At 52.8% G+C, this 20,942-nt stretch overlaps 4 protein-coding genes across 6 annotated transcripts in view; 3 read left to right on the top strand and 1 right to left on the bottom strand.

Annotated features, from left to right (window-relative positions):
- ilkap (integrin-linked kinase-associated serine/threonine phosphatase) overlaps nucleotides 1-1,429 on the top strand; it is a 2,803-nt gene extending 1,374 nt beyond the window's left edge. Inside the window, exons 5-9 of the mRNA XM_079373309.1 lie at nucleotides 1-82; nucleotides 188-275; nucleotides 355-611; nucleotides 700-781; nucleotides 1,113-1,429. The exon at nucleotides 1-82 is cut by the window's left edge and continues 12 nt beyond it. Coding sequence (XP_079229435.1) covers nucleotides 1-82; nucleotides 188-275; nucleotides 355-611; nucleotides 700-781; nucleotides 1,113-1,277 — 674 coding nt within the window. The 3' untranslated portion in view covers nucleotides 1,278-1,429. The remainder of the gene's footprint in view (nucleotides 83-187; nucleotides 276-354; nucleotides 612-699; nucleotides 782-1,112) is intronic.
- Nucleotides 1,430-1,627: 198 nt separating this feature from the next.
- On the top strand, nucleotides 1,628-20,928 carry LOC306819500 (arf-GAP with coiled-coil, ANK repeat and PH domain-containing protein 2). 2 transcript variants are annotated; one of them, XR_013778535.1, is made up of 23 exons: nucleotides 1,628-1,979; nucleotides 2,059-2,116; nucleotides 3,335-3,454; nucleotides 3,538-3,591; nucleotides 3,692-3,750; nucleotides 4,109-4,292; nucleotides 4,384-4,428; nucleotides 4,502-4,597; nucleotides 4,682-4,756; nucleotides 4,908-5,008; nucleotides 5,209-5,260; nucleotides 5,456-5,556; nucleotides 6,684-6,795; nucleotides 6,890-7,083; nucleotides 7,168-7,237; nucleotides 7,476-7,570; nucleotides 7,732-7,805; nucleotides 7,893-8,050; nucleotides 8,150-8,259; nucleotides 8,362-8,472; nucleotides 8,704-8,765; nucleotides 8,918-10,483; nucleotides 20,819-20,928. XR_013778535.1 is itself a non-coding variant. In XM_079373308.1 (22 exons), the coding sequence occupies exons 1-22, from the start codon at nucleotides 1,927-1,929 to the stop codon at nucleotides 9,046-9,048; spliced, it is 2,115 nt and encodes a 704-aa protein (XP_079229434.1). In that variant the 5' UTR covers nucleotides 1,628-1,926; the 3' UTR covers nucleotides 9,049-11,165. The 2 variants fall into 2 exon arrangements, 1 of the variants encoding a protein (XP_079229434.1); XM_079373308.1 differs by lacking the exon at nucleotides 20,819-20,928 and having other exon boundaries at nucleotides 8,918-11,165.
- Nucleotides 11,298-13,105, bottom strand: wdr74 (WD repeat domain 74). The gene is made up of 3 exons (XM_079373306.1): nucleotides 12,655-13,105; nucleotides 12,030-12,305; nucleotides 11,298-11,950 (listed from the first exon to the last, which is right to left on the bottom strand). Exons 1-3 carry the CDS (start codon nucleotides 12,985-12,987, stop codon nucleotides 11,405-11,407), a joined length of 1,155 nt encoding a protein of 384 aa, XP_079229432.1. The 5' UTR covers nucleotides 12,988-13,105; the 3' UTR covers nucleotides 11,298-11,404.
- Nucleotides 13,349-20,025, top strand: iws1 (interacts with SUPT6H, CTD assembly factor 1). Of its 2 annotated transcripts, XM_079373305.1 has the most exons (16): nucleotides 13,349-13,555; nucleotides 14,368-14,447; nucleotides 14,534-15,188; nucleotides 15,301-15,357; nucleotides 15,436-15,652; nucleotides 15,737-15,794; nucleotides 15,887-15,996; nucleotides 16,214-16,364; nucleotides 16,455-16,537; nucleotides 16,623-16,752; nucleotides 16,871-16,988; nucleotides 17,071-17,182; nucleotides 18,461-18,517; nucleotides 18,600-18,711; nucleotides 18,980-19,131; nucleotides 19,431-20,025. In XM_079373305.1, exons 1-15 carry the CDS (start codon nucleotides 13,513-13,515, stop codon nucleotides 19,103-19,105), a joined length of 2,109 nt encoding a protein of 702 aa, XP_079229431.1. In that variant the 5' UTR covers nucleotides 13,349-13,512; the 3' UTR covers nucleotides 19,106-19,131; nucleotides 19,431-20,025. The 2 variants fall into 2 exon arrangements, with proteins under 2 accessions (XP_079229431.1, XP_079229430.1); XM_079373304.1 differs by lacking the exon at nucleotides 18,980-19,131 and having other exon boundaries at nucleotides 13,351-13,555.
- Nucleotides 20,929-20,942: the final 14 nt, after the last annotated feature.

Genomic DNA, 20,942 nt, shown 5'->3' with positions numbered 1-20,942 from the left:
CGTTTGACAAGCTGATGAAGAAATGTCTCGTGGACACGTTCAGACAGACGGACGACGACTTCCTGAAGAAAGCGTCCAGCCAGTAAGAACGCAGCTTCACTTCCTGTTTTTCGTCTTTCATGTTTGATTGCAGTTTGCATCAAATGACCGTTCTCCGGCGCCGCTCTCTGTCCGTGTTGTCGAGCAGGAAGCCGGCGTGGAAGGACGGCTCGACGGCCACCTGCGTGCTGGTGGTGGACGACACGGTGTACGTGGCCAACCTGGGAGACAGCCGGGTACGCTGAGATCACGTTAGACCGGGCGGCGCTCAGGTCGACGCCGTGATGTCACGTGTGTCTGTGTGTGTGTGTGCAGGCGGTGCTGTGTCGCCTGGAGCCGTCCGCAGGAGCAGACGGAGGTCAGAGGTCGCTGACGCTGTCGCTGAGCAGAGAACACAACCCGACCATCTACGAGGAGAGGAGGCGGATCCAGAGGGCGGGCGGCACCGTCAGGGACGGCCGGGTGCTCGGCGTCCTCGAGGTGTCTCGCTCTATCGGAGACGGTCAGTACAAACGCTGCGGGGTCATTTCCACCCCGGACCTGAGGAGGGTCCAGCTCACAGCCAATGACAGGCGAGTACACGTGGGTCTGAAGCCTCGTCTTTGTCGAGCAGGACGCCGTGGCGCCCCGGGTTCTGACGTGTCTTCTCTCCGTCTGCAGGTTCATCGTCCTCGCCTGTGACGGCTTGTTCAAGGTGTTTTCTGCTGATGAAGCCGTGAAGTTCGTCCTCGGCGTCCTGCAGGTTTTCTCTCTTTTCGTCATGTGATCATGTGACCGTGTGACCGTGTGCTCGCCTGGCGTTTCTCTTTAAAACACGCAGTAAACCGTAACGCAGCCGCGGCGCTCCTACACTTCCTGTCTCCTACGACTGTTGTCATGGAGACAGGAAGCACGTGCAGCACTTTTCAAAGTCGCTCAGTGACGCCTTTCTGTATGTCCAGTTGAGACACTTCCTGTTTGTGTCCCCTGGGCATCATGGGAACTGTAGTTTTATGTGTGATAACCTGAACATACACGAGTGTTTTGATGGGTTAGAGTTGATCATTCCCCCCCCCCCCCCCCCCCCCCTGCAGGAGGGCAGCGTGGAGCCGAAGGAGGGGCTGACGGAGGAGGAGCTGCGGTTCGACGCCGCCTGCCAACAGTTGGCGAGTGAGGCTGTGAGGCGGGGCTGTGCCGACAACGTCACTGTGATCCTGATTTCTATTGGCTTCAGAACATGTTCGTCATCGCACGCTTAAACATGTACCTGTAAACACACACACACACACACACACACACACACACACACACACACACACACACACACACACACACACACACACACTCACACAGTTGAGTGTCTCCTGGTTGTCTTTTCTGTTTTACATTAAAAACTTTTTTTGTATCTCTCCATGCTGTTGAAATGATTTATTCACGTGTGTGTGTGTGTGTGTGTGTGTGTGTGTGAGCCTGTGTGTGTGTGTGTAACTGTTATTATTAAATATATGATTCTCTGAAGCAGATCGCAGCGTGCACTGAATCAGACAAATGAAAACAAAGTGAGCACAAGATTAAATATAGATAGAATTGAATAAATGGTTTTTAAAGCAGCCTCCTATAAAACGTCCTGCAGTCCCACTCCGGGCCGCCAAGTGGCGCTGTTTCTCTTGTTGGACCGGAGCCAAAACAACCCGGACATTAGGCGGAAACAGTCAGTGAGCAGAAACAGCCTCGGGCTGCAGGATGCTCGAACAGCTGTTACATGAACAAACACCAAACGCCCTTTAATTGACGTTTTAATCCAAAAATAGCGTCACCATGCGTGACGGGCAGGAGCGCGTGCACGACACCTGATCGATCAGCTGTTTGAGAAAGTGTCCATTCGTGTGTTTGAAGAGGATTGAAAGCATGGACTCCCTGCTGGACTTTGAGGAGTGTGTCAGAGACTCTCCTGAGTTCAGGTGAGTCAGTATTACACAGAGCATCTTCAAACCGCGCATGTGCAGAAGCTGTGATGATGAGTGTTATTCATGTGTTCAGGATGAAGCTGCAGCTGTTTGAGGCTGATGTGTCCGAGCTGGAGACTGAACTGGAGAAGGTACAAACACGTCTCCTGATGTTACTGTGACCTCAGTTAAAGGACCAATCAGAGAGAAGATAGAGAGTGACATCACTTTGTGATCAGACATGAAGGAAACATGCAGCAGCCAGTGTGTCCTCCTTCTGTCTGCTTCAGATAGAAGTGATTGTACCCGAGCTAAAAAGCCTCTGCATGTTTCTAATAAGCTCCAGCAGCAGAAAGCTGCTCAAACTAGGATCAATGTTGGAGATGAAACATGGAGAGAGGTTAGAACGCAGAAAGCTTTACAGACCCATGCAGAGCTGGCTAAACACTGAAGCTACAGTGTCCACCACATGCAGAGCTGGCTAAACACTGAAGCTACAGTGTCTCTACATGCAGAGCTGGCTAAACACTGAAGCTACAGTGTCCACCACATGCAGAGCTGGATAAACACTGAAGCTACAGTGTCCTCCACATGCAGAGCTGGCTAAACACTGAAGCTACAGTGTCTACATGCAGAGCTGGTTAAACACTGAAGCTACAGTGTCTCTACATGCAGAGCTGGCTAAACACTGAAGCTACAGTGTCTCTACATGCAGAGCTGGCTAAACACTGAAGCTACAGTGTCCACCACATGCAGAGCTGGCTAAACACTGAAGCTACAGTGTCCACCACATGCAGAGCTGGCTAAACACTGAAGCTACAGTGTCCACCACATGCAGAGCTGGCTAAACACTGAAGCTACAGTGTCCACCACATGCAGAGCTGGCTAAACACTGAAGCTACAGTGTCCACCACATGCAGAGCTGGCTAAACACTGAAGCTACAGAGTCCACCACATGCAGAGCTGGCTAAATGCTGAAGCTACAGTGTCTCTACATGCAGAGCTAGCTAAACACTGAAGCTACAGTGTCTCTACATGCAGAGCTGGCTAAACACTGAAGCTACAGTGTCTCTACATGCAGAGCTGGCTAAACACTGAAGCTACAGTGTCTCTACATGCAGAGCTGGCTAAACACTGAAGCTACAGCGTCCACCACATGCAGAGCTGGCTAAACACTGAAGCTACAGTGTCCACCACATGCAGAGCTGGCTAAACACTGAAGCTACAGCGTCCACCACATGCAGAGCTGTGTGAGAGGAGGGGGGGAGACAGCTCTCTGTGATGATTAGAGTTTAGACTGCAGTACTCGTTTTAAACACTAGGGGCGGAGTTAACCTGTCTCTTTTCTCCCCTTTAATCGGTCTGATCAGGTGATGAAGTTGTGCGGTAAGATGGTGGAGGCGGGACAAGCGTACAATGCAGCCAATCAGCTGTTTCTCAACGGCCTTGCAAATCTCTCCATGAACCATAAGAAGGACGCCGTCGTCAGTGTAAGGAGCTGTTGTTCTCCGCTCTGGTTTCCTGTTTTCCTTTGTAAGGTTGCCCACTGACTTCCTGTTTCCTTTCCCCTCAGAACTGTCTGAACCAGTTCAACCAGGGCCTGCAGGAGATGGTCAGCTTCCACACCGTAAGCACACACACACACACACACACACATCCTGTCTCCTTTGTCCTGCACGACGCCTCAGGAGTACTGAGCGGTCTCTGTCTCTGTCTTTTGTCCTCAGATGTTGTTGGATCAGACTCAGAGAGCGATCGGTCATCAGCTCAGCAGCCTGAGCTCACAGTGAGTCCAACACTCGCACTAATCACCACACAACTTCCTGTCTCTCCTCTTTGACTTCCTGTCTCTCCTCTTTGACTTCCTGTCTCACCTCCTCTTTGACTTCCTGTCTCACCTCCTCTTTGACTTCCTGTCTCACCTCCTCTTTGACTTCCTGTCTCACCTCCTCTTTGACTTCCTGTCTCACCTCTTCTTTGACTTCCTGTCTCACCTCCTCTTTGACTTCCTGTCTCACCTCCTCTTTGACTTCCTGTCTGTCCTCCTCTTTGACTTTCTGTCTCTCCTCCTCTTTGACTTCCTGTCTGTCTCTCCTCTTTGACTTCCTGTCTCACCTGTCTGACGATGACGTCGTGTCTCCGAGGTTCCTGCCTCAGCTGGCGGAGACGAGGAAGGAGTTTGTTCGGATCGGGGAGGATCTGGAGACGGCGGCCGTGAAGAGCGCTCAGGTGTCCCGTCACAAAGCGGGCGATGCCGAGCGGGCGAGTCACCTGCTGCTCGCCACACGGAAATGTTACCAACACTTCGCCCTGGACTACTGTCTGCAGGTACGCACACACACACACACACACACACACACACACACACACACACACGTCTGACGTCACTGAGACATTCAGCACGTTCTCGTCTCTGCAGCTCAACACCTTCAAGACTCAGCAGAGAATCGACGTCTTAAACTCAGTGAGTCATGTGAACAGAATCGAAGCCTCTGATTGGCTGAGCGCAGGGATTAAAGTGTGTGTGTGTGTTTCAGGTGTTCTCTTTCGTCCACGCTCAGTTCACCTTCTTCCACCAAGGCTTCGACCTGCTCAGGGACCTGGAGCCCACCATGAAGACCATGGCGGCACAGGTGAGCTCCGCCCAGCTGCTCGCTTCAAGCCGTAAGTCATGTGACGTTCTCACTTCCTGTCTAATGCCGTGTCTCTGTCCTCAGCTGTCTCACCTGTCATCAGACTGCGCCGCGAAAAGAAAAGACCTGGAGAACACACACCTGCTGGTCCAACAGAGGGTAAGAGCCCGCCGTAACGCTGATCTCTCATTGGTCCGCCTCGGCAGGAAAGACCTGATTATTGGACGGCTCCAACCCGGCGTGTTAGGAGTGAACGGGTTACATAAGTGTGTGTGTGTGTGTGTGTGTGTGTGTGTGTGTGTGTGTGTAGGACGCTTCAGGCGAGCCGATGGTGAGCCCGTGTGAGAGCGACGCCATCATCCAGGGTTACCTGTTCAAACGCTCCCGCAGGAAATCCAAAACCTGGAAAAGGTAAGAACACGATTCTGTGTGTGTGTGTGTGTGTGTGTGTGTGTGTGTGTGTGTGTGTGTGTGTGTGTGTGTGTGTGTGTGTGTGTGTGTGTGTGTGTGTGTGTGTGTGTGTGTGTGTGTGTGTGTGTGTGTGTGTGTGTGTGTGTGACACATGATAAAGACTCATCAGAGGATCTTTCTTCTTCTTCTCTTGTTTTCAGATGCTGGTTTTCCATCCGGAACAATCAGCTGATTTACAGGAAGTCTCACCGAGTAAGACAAACATCACGCCGCTTTTCTTCTTCTTCACGTGGCGCTCTCGTTATTACAAAGCTTTAAGAGTTTCTTTAGGATCAGTGGTCACTGAACGTCTCTCGTACCGACACGATGAGGTCCGAGGAGACGTGACCATGAAACACCAGAAGAAGAAGAAGGAGGTCAGATCTAAAGGTCGTTCTCTCTCTGCAGGAGGAGAACACGGTTCTGTTCGACGACCTCCGACTTTGTGCCGTCAAATCTCTGGAACACATCGACCGACGCTTCTGCTTCGAGCTGCTCTCTGTTCAGAAGTAAGACTGTCTCACTTCCTGTTTCACTTCCTGTCTCACTTCCTGTTTCACTTCCTGTCTCACTTCCTGTTTCACTTCCTGTCTCACCTCCTGTCTCACTTCGTGTCTCATCTCCTGTCTCATCTCCTGTCTCAACTCCTGTCTCACTTCCTGTCTCACCTCCTGTCTCACTTCCTGTTTCACCTCCTGTCTCACTTCCTGTTTCACCTCCTGTCTCACTTCCTGTCTTACCTCCTGTCTCACTTCCTGCCTCACTTCGTGTCTCACCTCCTGTCTCACCTCCTGTCTCACTTCCTGCCTCACCTCCTGTCTCACTTCGTGTCTCACCTCCTGTCTCATCTCCTGTCTCAACTCCTGTCTCACTTCCTGTCTCACCTCCTGTCTCACTTCCTGTTTCACCTCCTGTCTCACTTCCTGTCTCACTTCCTGTCTCACCTCCTGTCTCACTTCGTGTCTCACCTCCTGTCTCACCTCCTGTCTCACTTCCTGCCTCACCTCCTGTCTCACTTCGTGTCTCACCTCCTGTCTCACCTCCTGTCTCACTTCCTGCCTCACTTCCTGTCTCACTTCCTGTCTCACTTCGTGTCTCACCTCCTGTCTCACTTCCTGTCTCACTTCCTGTCTCACTTCCTGTCTCAACTCCTGTCTCACTTCCTGTCTCAACTCCTGTCTCACCTCCTGTCTCACTTCCTGTCTCACCTCCTGTCTCACCTCCTGTCTCACTTCCTGTCTCACTTCCTGTCTCACCTCCTGTCTCACTTCCTGTCTCACCTCCTGTCTCACTTCCTGTCTCACCTCCTGTCTCACCTCCTGTCTCACTTCCTGCCTCACCTCCTGTCTCACTTCGTGTCTCACCTCCTGTCTCACCTCCTGTCTCACTTCCTGCCTCACTTCCTGTCTCACTTCCTGTCTCACTTCGTGTCTCACTTCGTGTCTCACCTCCTGTCTTACTTCCTGTCTCACTTCCTGTCTCACTTCCTGTCTCAACTCCTGTCTCACTTCCTGTCTCAACTCCTGTCTCATCTCCTGTCTCACTTCCTGTCTCATCTCCTGTCTCACCTCCTGTCTCACTTCCTGTCTCACCTCCTGTCTCACTTCCTGTCTCACTTCCTGTCTCTCCGTGTCAGATGCTGCGCTCTGCAGGCCGACTCGGAGCAGCTGAGGCGGGCGTGGCTGAGCGCTCTGCAGGGCAGCATCGACCTCGCCTACAGAGAGAGGGCGGAGCCTCAGCTCACACAGGTGTGTTCAGTGACATCACATCTTCACTTCCTTTTGAAGTGGATGACATCATCAGTGTATGTTTTTACTGTGTGTGTGTGTCTCGTCCCTGCAGCCCAAAGCCCCCCCCCTTCCCCAAAGTGGCGGCGACCCCTCCCCGGGTCTCTCGGCTCAGAGGCCCGCGGTGCTCGCCGTGGCCCTCAGCGGCCCCGGCAACAACCGCTGCTGTGACTGCGGAGAGGAGGAGCCTCGCTGGGCGTCGATCAACCTGGGCGTGACCATGTGCATCGAGTGTTCGGGTATACACAGGTAACACACAGGAAGTGAACCTCACCGTAACGCCATAAACGTGGCGCCGGTGTTTGTTTTAACGGGACGTCGTGGTCGTTTCAGGAGTCTGGGCGTTCACCTGTCCAAGGTCAGGTCTCTCACTCTGGACTCATGGGAGGCTGAACAGCTGAAGGTGACGCACGCACACACACACACACACACACACACACACACACACACACACACACACACACACACACACACACACACACACACACACACACACAGACGTTTCTGCAGGTGGTCGCTGGGTGGGCGTGTCCTCGCAGCTGCCGTCAGAGACAGTGGGCGTGGCGTTCTGGGGCCCAGGAGGCGGGGCCTGACGAATCAAAGTGTGAGTGAGGGTGTGTTTACTTTGTTTGTGTCTTCAGCTGCTGTGCATGCTGGGAAACGACGTGATGAACCGGATCTATGAAGAGCGATGTTCGGAGGAGGGAGGAGTCAGACCCGCAGCCGGCAGCTCGCGGTAACCTCTCCGATATTTATCACGACCACGTGAACCTGATGTCCGCTTCACTCCTCAGCTGTGACCAGTGAACGAGCGGGAGGAAATAAAAGAGGGCGGGTTCAGACTCTGCGGCGGGCGGAGCTTCTCGTGGTCACGTCGTGTGTTCTTCTTGGTTTCAGAGCGGAGAAAGAGGCGTGGATCAAAGAGAAATACGTGGAGAAGAGATTCGTGCTGAACAGAAGCTCAAACGATCGTAAGTGTGGAGAACGCCACCTGAACGCCACGAGAAGCTTTCGACTCACAGAGAAACTTTTTTTCATTTGTCCTGATTCTGTCTCAGATCACATGAAGGAAGCTGCAGGGCTGCGTCTGTATCAGGCGGCGTTGGCTGGAGACTTGGTTGCCATGGCAGCGGCGTTGGCGCAGGGGGCGGAGGTGAACGGGAGCGTCACCGAGAACGAGGATGGACGCACGGCGCTGATAGGAGCCGCAGTCGGGGTGAGTAGACTCTTTGAAGCCCCGCCCCCCCCCCGCAGGTTCGTCCGGTTTATAAACACGGCGTGGAGTGCGTGGTGTAATTCTCGTCTCTGCCTGCAGGGGTCTCTGTCGGCCTGCGAGTTTCTGCTGCTGAACGGAGCCAACGTGAACCATCGAGACCAGAGAGGACAGGGAGCTCTGCACGCCGCCGCCACCGCTGGACACACTGGGTAATTACACACACACACACACACACACACACACACACACACACACTCATCATGTTTAAAGACAGGTAAATAAACACGGCTGATTCTCATTGGCTCTTGTAGACAGGTGTGTCTCCTGCTGAAGAGAGGAGCCAATCAGTACGCCGTGGACGAGAGGGGACAGGACCCGTTGGCCATCGCCGTGGAAACAGCCCACGCTGACATCGTCACGCTGTGAGTCATCATGATGTGTTGTTAAAGAGAAGACAAGCCCCACCTCTTCTCTTATGATCGGAAGGGATGAATTGACCGCTCGGCGTTTTATGATTTAAACCAATCGCGTGCCGCCGTGATGTCATCCAGAAACCTCACGCGTGTCTCATAACGTTTAACGGTGAGAGCCAATGAAGCGGCTCGTTTAGACGACCTTTGACCTTTGACCAGCTGATGTTTCTGTGGTTTCAGACTGAGGATGGCCCGCATGAACGAAGAGATGAGAGACTCAGAGGGAGTGTTTGGAGCTGCAGGTGAGGAGACAAGAACACACACACACACACACACACACACACACACACACACACACACACACACACACACACACACACACACACACACACACACTACAAACACACACACACACACACACACACACCTTCATCCAGCTGCTGTTGTTCGTCAGGAGACGACGAGACGTTTCAGGACATCTTCCGGGACTTCAGCGACATGGCGTCCCACGCTCCGGAGCGGCTCAGCAGACGTCAGTTCAGCCGCGGCGGCGAGGACGAGGAGGACGAGCAGGAGAAAGGGTGAACGGCCGTCACGGTCAGAACGAGAGGAACTCGGACTTGAAGCCTATTGGACTGCAGAGCTTCTCGGTTACCGCGGTAACGGTGAGGCTCATGTTTTAACCTTTAGAAAAGATGACTGACACTTTGTTCTTAACGTATCAGATATATAAATATAATAACAGCGTGGTTTATAAGTCCACGTTTACTCACAGTTACACGCTGCTGGACTAAATGTTATGTGTGTTTGAAGGGGCGGAGCTTGCAGCTGCACACTGTTAGCTAACATGTATCGGAGGAGGAGAGAAAAGTCGCTGTCAGACGAGCGTTTGGTCCCACTAAACTCATAAACATGGTCAGAATAGTTTGGTTCTCTGTGTGGTCGTCATCATGTCGACACTTGAACTTTAAACATGCTAATACACTTAACTTAGGTGGCTAACAGCGTTTAAACAAGAAACGCGCACATTAGCGTTAAGCTAACGTCAGCCCGACCAGGCTGTTGTCAAGTCTTTGTTACTTTTTTTTTGTTTCGTTTACAAATTAAAAACGTTTTATCTTTGCGATCATCGGATTTCTTAATGTAAAGCTACGCTAGCTGTTACCTTTTACTTTCAGTCTTCATGCTAAGCTAGGCTAACACGGGCCTGACTTCATGTATTCCTTAAAGGTTGTTACAAAATGTTTGAATGTTGATAATGAAGTTACCGGTGTCACAAACTCTCATTGTTACTGTGCTAACTGTTAGCTTAGCTGTTAGCTGTCATGGCAAGCAGGACAATAAGGGTTAGGTTGCCATGGTAACGCCTGTTTGTTACAACCAGCAGCCTCGCCATATTTACTGCAATTTTTATTTTATTTTATTTTTTCAGAATACCGACGTGAACCTCGGCACCTTTGAATCGATTTTTAACCGCCTCACGATTAATCACTTACTGTGTTTAAAGAACCTTTTAGATCCTTAAAGAGAAGTCCCACCCCCTTTCCACCGAAGGTAGGAACCTTCAGTGGAAAGGGGGCGGGACTTGTTAAGATCCGAGTCACATCAGACTGAATGTATCGTCCTTACATTTAAATGATATTTATAACTCAGGTCAGAGATCATTTCAGTCGGCACACGTAACTTTTCCTGTTTTAGTTTTTTTTACTGTTTCACTCGTAACAGAAGACGCTGTTACTTTAAACACTCTATTTAAAAATCTGTCTTCAAACAGTCCGACTCAGTTTTAGATTCTTTAGATAGATAGATACTTTATTGATCCCGAGGGAAATTCAAGACTTTTAATCCGATGTGTTCAACCTTACAGAGACCCTGTGTGTGGAGTCTGTTTCACCTTTATTAAAAACAAAAGGGATTTATGTGAAACTGCTGCTTTTTCAGTCACTTATCAAGATTTAAAGGTCACATGACCTCCTCCTCGTCTTCAGGTGAAATCAGTGTCCTCGCTCCTCTTCATCATGTGTGTGAAGTGTGTTCTCTGATCCTGTATTTGATCATGTCTATAAACCCCTCTATTTCAGCCCTGCTCAGAACAGGCTGTTTCTGTGTCTGTAGCTTTAAATATGTAAATGAGCTGTGTCTGGCCACGCCCCCTCTCTGGAAGGGCTCGGGTGTACTCGCTGCTTTCTGGCTCCATGTCCTATTGTTTACGGTGAGAAGGCAGACTCAGAGGGCAGAACAAACACCTAGCTGTGGGAGTGTCACCCACCTGGGGGAGGGGCTACTGCCCTTTGTGATGTCATGAAGGGGAGGGGCTACTGCCCTTTGTGATGTCATGAAGGGAACATCTCCAAACGGCCTGTTTGAGCAGGCAGAAGACGGAGAGGATGGACTTTTCTCATCATCGGGGGGTTTGTTTTGAATCACACGTGACCTTTAACACTTACAGACGCTGTGCAGTTTGATGTTGAATATTTAATGACTGAACGGATCGACGGGCTGCAGAGAGAGAGAGACCCTGACCCTGACCCTGCTGAGGCAGAGCTGCTGCTGGGTGGATTTAAAAAACAGTCCAATCTGCTGCACACGTTTCCCTGAATCATTTCAAAACAGCAGGAAGAAGTTTAGCTCCTTCTTCAGGTTGGATTTATTCCTGTTCATTTGTAATGTGATGCTACTGCTTAATAAAGCCACTAAACACACGTTGGACCTGTCTGCTGTTTATTGGTCGCCGTGACGACCACTCCAAGTCGTAAAGAACAAAAAGAAGAGAGCTCGATGTTTGGGAAATCCTCACGTTCTGTTTTTATTTACATGTCACTTCTCAGGTAACGATATGAACTCTTTCACATACAAACATTTAAAGAGACGTTTAAGTGTCAGATAAAGTTCTTTCTGGTGTTTCAAATGTCCCACACTCTGCTCACACCTCGAACGCCCCTCAGTCCTGCCCCTTCTTCTTCTTCTTCTTGCTCTTTTTCTCCTGCAGCTCTCCGTCTGTGACTTCCTCTGTGTGTTTCCTCTTCTGCCTCTCCTCCACGCACTCCATGGCGTCCCACACGTCGTCCTCCTCGCCCTCCGCTTCCTCCTTCACCTCCTGAGACCCCGCCTCCCCTCCCGTCCCGCCCGCCGCCTCCAGGTCTTTGCTGGAGAGCAGGATGCAGTTGAGGCGGGACTTGAGGTAGACTTTGTGCTGCAGCTTGCGGTCCTCCAGGCTGTGGATGCGGAGAAAGCGGTCCAGGCCGCAGGACGCCACCACGGGCTGGGAGGGGTGACACTGCAGCGCCCGCACGCCACCCGCCAGCCCCTTCAGACAGCCGCGGACCAAACCTTTCCTCAGGTCCAGCAGGGCGATGTGACCGTGGGTGTTTCCCACCACCACGGTGTTCCCGTCGGCGGGCAGAGCCAGAGCGGTGAGCGGGTACTCGCCGTACTCGGCCTCCAGGACAGGACGCCGCTGAGGGGAGGCGGGGTCGTACACGTGGACCTGAGGGAGGGGAACAGAGAACCTCTTTAGTATGTTGTTAAAACATCAAGACCTCCAAACAGATCCTCCCCACACACACCTGATGGTAACCTGTGCAGGTGACCACTTTGTCCGAGTCCGGGATGAACGCCATGTCTCTGACCCAGTGCGGCCGCCGCAGATCCAGCCAATCATCTCGCAGGTTCTTCGCAGTGAACACGGGCTTCTCTGGTTTCTGCAGGTCCCAGATCTTCAGGTTGTTCTCCTTCCCGCCCGTGGCCACTTTGTGCCGGTGTGCCGGACTCTGCCGCATCCTGCACACGTTCTTCCCGGCGTCCAGCTCCGTCACGGGCTCGCTGCTGTCCTCCCTCCACACCTGCGGACAAAGACACGATTAGAACGAGCACGCTCCAATCAGGACAGACGAGTCCACACCGAGACTGTCGAGGCGTTGACCCGAAACTCGTTAAACGACTGATGAAGTGTCCAAGAAGTACTTAGAGGCAGCATATTATAGGATGTCAGTCCAATCAAACACTATTGTTTACGTTACCATGGTAACACAAACTGAATATGAAGCCGTTGCCAATATTTTTATGTAACTTTATTTCTCTGTGATCAAAAATTTGACTGAAGTTTTGTTTTTCTAAAGTTTTCGGTTCTTTTCGGTAGTTTTCGGTTTTGATGACCCCCCCCCCCCCCCCTTTCAAAGAGTCCAAACACACCCGCAGCGTCCCGGACTCCCCGCAGGTGACTAACGTGGACCCGTCCAGCACCTCCAGCCCGGTGAAGCAGCCTTGGGACGGGTCCCCGCAGCGCCGGCTCTCGGTGAAGGATCCCTTCTCGGTGCTGAAGGTCTTCACGGTTCCGTCCACGGAGCCCACGAGGACCTCGCTCTGCGCCGGGTCCCCCCAGCACAGCGCGCGGACCTCCTGGTCCCGGCTCAAGTGGCTCGTGTTGCAGAAGTTAAAGGCCTGTTTCCGGGACAGACTGACCCCCTTTAGGATGCCGGTCTCTGATCCGAGCCACACCGAGCACAGACGGCTCGTGTCCCCCATCTTTACTTAAATGGACCGGAAACTACACCTGAACCAGGACTCCTCCAGACCCAGGACCTGTTTCTCAAAACACGCGTGGTTCCTCTGTGGACTGACGTCGCGTGTGAAACACGTCATTCAGCAGTGTTTTTCTTTTTTTATTAACTTTATTGATAAAACTTGGATAACAAGAAAAATACAACTTTTTTTCTGTTTATTTTAATTTAATGGTATTTTATTTTATTTTCTATAAATATGCTGCTTAGGGCAATTTGTGTAATGTCCAACAGTGAATGAATGTTAATAAAATAACAAATATTGTGCCGTTACGGCATTTCAAGGCGACACGCCATTTGCGCATGCGTATATGACGGCAGAAGCTCCATTTTGGATCTTCGGGGCTCCAGTGGCTAGCTGTTAGCTGTTAGCTTTTCTCATCTCTGTGCCCGTGTGTGTTTCTTTTCTTCCCGCTTCGACAGTAAAGTCGAGTAAACAGAGAGCTGCTCGGTGAACCGATCAAAGCCCGAGTGTGTCTCTGAGTGACGGATGGACGGAGAGGAGGACGACTTCATGTCCGCGAGCCCCTCAGGTAAATAAACACCTGCTTTGTTTTCTGTGTCACGAGCTAACTCTGAGCTAACGAAGGAAACGAAACATCCAAACAGCAGCCTCGCGATCAGAAACTCTCTCTGTCACATTTAGACTCTTTTAAATTATATTTAAACTTATTTTATAACTCTGCTGTTTTATCACAGTTAGCCTCGAGTTGACCCGGTTTATTATGAGGAACAAATCTAACCTGTAAACAAACATCTTCAGACATAAAGGTTTCTAATGAACGCCGAAATATAGTTAATTCTTATACTAATAACTCCTTACATTTTATTTATTATATATATTTAACTTTAATTCTCTATTTAACCGTGAAACATAAAACGCGTTTTGGAGTTTGGCGCAGAGACTCGAAGCTTTGTTGTCATTTCTTTTTTATTTTTATTTTATTTATTTTATTACATTAAATCTCATCTTTTGGTAGTTTAAAGTTTAAACAATAAGAAACATCTGACTTGACACTGTTTACATGTCGGAAATAGTTTGTCATGTTTTTGTGTGTTTGTGACTTTAAACAGCTGCAGGAGGATTTGTGATCTGTGCCGAATTAAAGAGAGTTCCCTTTATTATCTCTCTTTACATTTAGTTATTTTAATAAATATAATTATTACGTGTTATTTACTCGTGATCCTTAAAACGCACATCTTCTTAAAGGAGTTTGGCGCAGAGACTTAAAGGTCCCGGTGCTGCATTTATCTGCACATGTTTTCAATTTAATATCAAGGCGACACAAATAAAAATCCTCGGCACCAAATGTGCGTTTGTGACATGTGAGTTGTTTCTTTGCAGATGACGGAGGCGGCACTCCAGTTCAGGATGAGCACCAATCAGACGGCGAGGAGATGAGGAGCGACAGACACCAGTCTGAGGTCAGGCACCTTTAAAGAGCTGCTCACCTGTCGACTCGACGGTCCGGCCTGATGGTGCGTTTTAACGCTGTTTGTGTTTCTGTCAGGACGAGGCGAGCAACGATGAAGACGCTCCGAAGGCGATGGAGACCGGCGGGGCGGCCAACGCCTCGGACAGCGAGGACCACGGAGGGGCCGACAGCGACTCAGACGGCGAGGCTCCCAGGACCCGCAAGAAAGACGAAGATAAAAGCGAGTCGGAGGCGGGGAGTCCTCGGCCCGCCGACAGCGACGACGACTCCCCGGTCAAACGCAGAATGAGCGAATCGTCGGACAAGGAGGAGTCGTCGCCCGTCAAACGAGGCGCTTCAGATAACGAGCAGGAAGGAGGCTCGTCTCCCGTCAGACGAAGGGGGAGCAGCTCCGACGTCGAGGAGAGGCCCGCGGCGGCTGCGGACAGCGACTCGGAGAACGAGGACGCCAAACCCGCGGCGTCCCCGGGCCATCGGTCCAACGTGGACAGTGACTCTGACAGAGAGACGCCCGCCAGGCGGAAGGCGGCGCAGATAGACTCTGATGAAGACGAGAAGCGTCCGGAGGAGACGCAGGGCGGCGGCGGAGGGAAGTGGAAGGCTGTGATGCAGTCTGACAGCGAGGAGGAGGAGGGGGCGGGGCGGAAGGCTGCGGCAGGAAGTGATGACGAGCAGGCGGCGGAGCAGAAGAGCCAAAGAGACGACAGCGAGGACGAAGACGACAAGCCGGGTACGGCGAGCGGCTCGTAGACGCTAACGTAGATTTATTAAGATCACACGTCTCCGTCCTCTGGTTGCCATGGCGACTGAACCAGCATCCTCTTTGTCTTTTTTCTTTGTAGTGAAGAGGAAGAAGGCCGTGCTGTCGGACAGCGAGGACGAGGACAAGGACAAACCAGGTAAGATGGCCGACACACGGCGGGACTCGGGGTCGAACGCTGACATCATCACGCCTTCACGTGCGTTTGTTCTTTCAGCCGTGAAGAGGAGTCGAGCGGTGTCCGACGACGAGAACTCGGACAGCGACGCGGCGTCCGGCGGCCCCGACAAGAGCATGGCGGCTAAACTGAGAGAGCTCGGCTCTGACAGCGGGAGCGACGACGACGACGAGAGGTCGAAGGCGGCGCCGGGGAAGAAGGACGAGAAGGCGCTGTTTGGCAGCGACAGCGAGTCCGGAGAAGGAGAGGAGGAGGAGTAAGTCCCGAACACGCCGCCGACCCTCGGCGTCACGTGACGGCGAGGCTCGGGTGGTGACGGCCATCTTTGTCTTTCTTCCAGGAAAATGATCGCGGACATCTTCGGCGAGTCTGGAGACGAGGAGGAGGAGGAGTTCACGGTGAGGACGATCCGCCGACTGTTCCTTTTACCCGCCGTGTCTTTTTGGACACGCCCCTTTTCTGACCCGTCTGTCTCCTCGCCGTCCTGCAGGGCTTCAACCAGGAGGACCTGGAGGGGGACAAGAAGGACGCCAAGCAGACGCAGCAGCAGGTGGAGGACGAGTCCGACTCCGATGAAGGCGTGGAGCGCGGCGGCCAGGAGTAAGCGGCTCACGCACACACGGGGTCAAAGGTCACCTGTAGCGTTTACACTCCCACCATCGTGCACTGCACGCCATGCGACGTGATTGTTATCGTGTGTGAGACGGCGAGCCGTGGCGACGCAGATCAGCGATCAAAGTGGCGTCTGAGTTTGTCCCAGCATGCATTTCTGTCTCCTAACTTTCCACTTCCTGTTTGTGTCTTCCTGTGCGAGCAGCACCAGCTTCATGTCGGACTTCGACGTCATGCTCGCCAAGAGGAAAGCCATGAACAGCAAGAAGAGGCGGCACCGCGACGGCGGCACCTTCATCAGCGACGCCGACGACGTGGTCAGCGCCATGATCATGAAGATGACCGAGGCCGCCGAGGTGCGTGCCCCGTCAAAATAAAAGCTCCTCCGAACGCTCTCGGGCGGCCGCTCCTCTTTAACCCCGCCCCTTTTGTTTCCTTCCAATCAGGAGGACCGAACGCTGAACAGTCAGAAGAAACCGGCGCTGAAGAAACTCACGCTGCTGCCGCACGTCGTCATGCACCTGAAGAAGTACGACCTCTCGTGCTTTTATTTTGGCGGGCTTCTTCATTAAGGCCGTGTCTAATCTGCGGCGGTCTCGCTCGTGTTTCCTCAGACAGGACCTGAAGGAGACGTTCATCGACAGCGGCGTGATGTCGGCCATCAAAGAGTGGATCAGTCCGCTCCCGGACAAATCGCTGCCCGCGCTCAGAATCCGAGGAGAGCTGCTCCGGATCCTGCAGGAGGTGAGAACCCCGGTCCACTTCCTGTTACTCGCCTACACCGGCGCTGTGGAGCGTGCTCAGTCCAGACTTTGTGCTAACATCGTGCTAACATCGTGCTAACGTTTGTTTCCTGGTGCAGCTGCCCAGCGTGAGTCAGGAGACTCTGAAGCACAGCGGGATCGGACGAGCCGTCATGTTCCTGTACAAACACCCCAAAGAGTCCCGCGCCAACAAAGACCTCGCCCTCAAGCTCATCAGTGAGGACACGCCTCTCGCTCTGTGATTGGTCCTTTTGAGTTTCAGTAGTAAGTGACGTTTTGATTTGTGCCGCCTCGACAGACGAGTGGTCGCGGCCGATCTTCGGCTTGACGTCGAACTACAAAGGAATGACGAGGGAGGAGCGCCAGCAGAGAGACCTGGACCAGCAGATGCCCCAGAGACGAAGACTCAGGTACACGCGACCTCCGAGGTCGACACACACGCGACCTCCGAGGTCGACACACACGCGACCTCCGAGGTCGACACACACGCCACCTCCGAGGTCGACACACACGCGACCCCCGAGGTCGACACACACACGCGCGACCCCCGAGGTCGACACACACGCCACCTCCGAGGTCGACACACACGCCACCTCCGAGGTCGACACACACACGCGCGACCCCCGAGGTCGAGACACACGCGACCTCCGAGGTCGACACACACGCGACCTCCGAGGTCGACACACACGCCACCTCCGAGGTCGAGGCACACGCGACCTCCGAGGTTGACCACCACTTATCTTCTCCTTGAATGAATTCACAGTTTCGATCTTCCTCTCGCCGTGATCCTGGAGGGTTCGACAGGGCGGAGTTTCGAGTCATCACGCCGCTCGCCACTTTTTATTTATTATTTATTTAGCAGAAGTTTGTGATCAGAGGTGAAGCAGACAAACCTTCACGCCACAGAACCGAGTGCGAGCAGCGCCCCGGCTTCAGCTGCTTCTCCTTTTTCATTTGGCTCCCAAAAGGGGGCGGAGTCAGAGTAGGTTCAGTCGCCTTTGTGGCGGGGCGAGGTGACGTCAGCGTTAAGCTAATAATGGTGACATCACAGTGACATCACACGTCCGTCTCGTGTTTCTTCCTTTCCCTCCTCTGGTTGTTTCTGATCTTTGTCTCCTCCCTCCCAGTCAGCCTCAGAAGGTGGAGAGGGCGGAGGAACCCGACGTCTTCTCTCCACCAATCAGGTTCAGTCCCTGCACGGCATGACTGTCTTTAGAGTGCTGCTGCAGGGCGGAGCTCCAGCCGCTGCAGGGCGGAGCTCCAGCTGCTGCAGGGCGGCGCTCCAGCTGCAGGGCGGAGCTCCAGCTGCTGCAGGGCGGCGCTCCAGCTGCTGCAGGGCGGAGCTCCAGCCGCTGCAGGGCGGAGCTCCAGCCGCTGCAGGGCGGCGCTCCAGCCGCTGCAGGGCGGCGCTCCAGCCGCTGCAGGGCGGCGCTCCAGCTGCAGAGCGACAGTAGTTGATGGATTATGGCGTGCTGACATGGCGTGCAGATTCTGTGTGCATTAATATAGAGTGTTGAAGATGCAGCTCGTAACCTTGTCGTGTTTCAGTCGAGGGGGGGGGGGGGGGGGTCGGTCCTCCTGTTACGCTGACTAACTGCTGTGAGGTGGAGAATGTTAATAATAGCATGGAGACTCTTGTGAGCTCTGGTTCTGGTCTAACATGATCCCGTCCCCCCCCCTCTCTGCAGTTCTGGAGGTCAGACGCCTCGCAGAGACCTGGAGAAACAGCTGACCGGAGAGGAGAAGTAAGTCCCGCTTCACATCCACACGACCTGCGTGTTTTCAAACGTGCACGCTCATTATAACCCCGCCCCCCTCCACCTGCAGAGCCCTGAGACCCGGTGACCCCGGGTTCTGTGCCCGGGCCCGCGTGCCCATGCCTTCGAACAAAGACTACGTGGTCCGACCCAAGTGGAACGTGGAGATGGAGTCGAGCAGGGTGAGTACACAGAGGGCGGTTTGGGCCACACGTTTCTTCACCGGGTCATCCCGTGGACTGAAACGGGTTTGACATGTGATCAGAGGTCAAAGGTCAAGGTCAACTACTCAGGAAATAATCCCATAAATTCTCCACATTAATAAGTGCAGCACAAAGATGAGAGGGCAAAGAGTGAAGATGTTCTGCTCATTGGAATTCTGTTTTTTAAGTGTCGTGAGGTAAACAGGAAGTGAGGTCATTGGCTGCCCTGTGATTGGTCCTCCTGTAGAACGGCTTTAAGAAAGGCATCAGCCTGCTGGAGAAGCACAAGCGGCGCTTCGCCGAGCAGAGGAAGGTGAACCGTCCGCAGGGAGCGGTGAAGATCAGCATTGAGGGAAACAGAATGCCCCTGTAGCTCCAGCGTTCGGCCTGTAGGGGGCAGTAAGTCCTTCTGCATGGTGTGACGGCGTGCAGTGATGCTGCTGTAGCCCCCCCCCCCCCCCCCCCCGCCTGATGCTGTTTGACCTGATAACTGCTCTCATATCTGGCAAACTGAGGGGCGTCCAAAACAGCTGTGTGGGGGGGGGCGTGGCTTCAAAGCGCCTACCTTCTCTGGTCCAAACAAATCCAGATGATTCAGGACCAGAGTCTGAAGGTCCGAGCGCTCCTCTGCATGAGAAGCAGCAAAGGCGCCTTAAAGCCGACTTCCTGTTTTGACTTTGTCTGTTTGCTTCCTGCAGGGTCCCATGAAGAAGGGCGTGTCCCGCGTAGATAAACAGATGCGTCGGATCGCCGACATCCGCCGCTTGACGAAGCCGGGTCACGCCGTGAAAATCAGCGTGGAGGGAAACCGGATGCCGCTCTGATCTTTGTTTTAACCTCCTTAGGATTTATTCTTGTTTTGTTTTTTTTTCTTTTAAATGTGTTGCTCCCGAACAAGCCCCTCCCCCCCCGCTCGCCCTCCTCAGCCCCCCCCCCCCCACTCGCCCTCCTCAGGCCCCTCCCCCCCGCTCGCCCTCCTCAGGCCCAGACGTCACAGATGAAATGATAACATGACTCGTCAGGTTTCTGGGTAAAAAGAAAACAATAGTAAGTTCTGTCAGATATAATGTCCCCCCCCCCCCTCTCTGTTTCTGGACGGTCAGTCCTCTTTCCACCTTTTTGTCCCCGCTCTGCTCCCGTAGCGGCTGCACAGAAGTCTGTAAACTGTCTGCAGGGCCACACACTGAACCTGGAGAGGGTCCAGTCTGGACCCGGGTCTGGACTCTGGAGTGTTTGTGTGAATCCGTCTGTTCAGAAGATACTTTTCTTAATAAAGACAGAAACTCAAACGTCCTCGCTCTCCTGTTTTCACTGCAGCGTGGCGCTCCGTGTGGAGGTCATTCATAACCGTGTGACTCTAAGCTCTACGTGAACGGGTGCATGTTGGAGGCGTTTGACCTTCAGAATAAAACTCAGTCACCACGTTTGATAATGAACTCTTTTATTTTGCAGAATTAAACTTAAAGAAGCGTTAAAAACAAACAGGAGGAGCTCACACTGCAGCAGCCCGTCAGCTCACAGCCGGCCTTTAAATCACGTTTACGCCTCGTGTCATACGGCGGCGTTGTGCTGATGCAGCGCTCGCGGCGTGAACGGGAAGCAGCTGATCTCAGAGGCTGCTGGCAGGAAAACCAACGAGATGTTTGTGTCGTTAAAGGCCGGACGAGTCCACGAACATCAGACGGATCATAACTTCCCTCCTGAGCTGCTGAGACGGCACTTTCATCCTGCAGCACAGGAGGTCACCAACGTGTTCCCTATAAACTACCTGAAGAGCTGGGGAGGGGCTTACTAGACCACTGTGTTTCATATATCAAGTTGATCCTACAAACGGCAGCTGATTGGATGGCTGAATAGCAGCCAGTTTAGCTAGCACGCTGTCACACGGTCTCTTTGACATCTGTACTCGAGCCACGTTCCTGATCGGAGCGGAGGGGAGGAGTTTCAGGATGTCACAGAGATGCACAAAGGAACGGATGGACTGAATCTTCCTTTCAGGTTGTCAGCTGCAGTTCATCTAAAGGCCACTAGATGGTGCTTAAACTGACCAGCTTTAAAGGTCACATGACCTCCTCCTCTTCTTCAGGTGAAATCAGTGTCCTCGCTCCTCTTCATCATGTGTGTGAAGTGTGTTGTTGTAAATCCACTCTGATCCTGTATTTGATCATGTCTATAAACCCCTCTATTTCAGCCCTGCTCAGAACAGGCTG

The sequence above is a fragment of the Symphodus melops genome (genome assembly GCF_947650265.1).
Source record: "Symphodus melops genome assembly, contig: scaffold_117, whole genome shotgun sequence".
Lineage (NCBI taxonomy): Eukaryota > Metazoa > Chordata > Actinopteri > Labriformes > Labridae > Symphodus > Symphodus melops.
The sequence above is the reverse complement of the archived record's forward strand: the minus strand, read 5'-3'. Positions and strand labels throughout refer to the sequence as shown.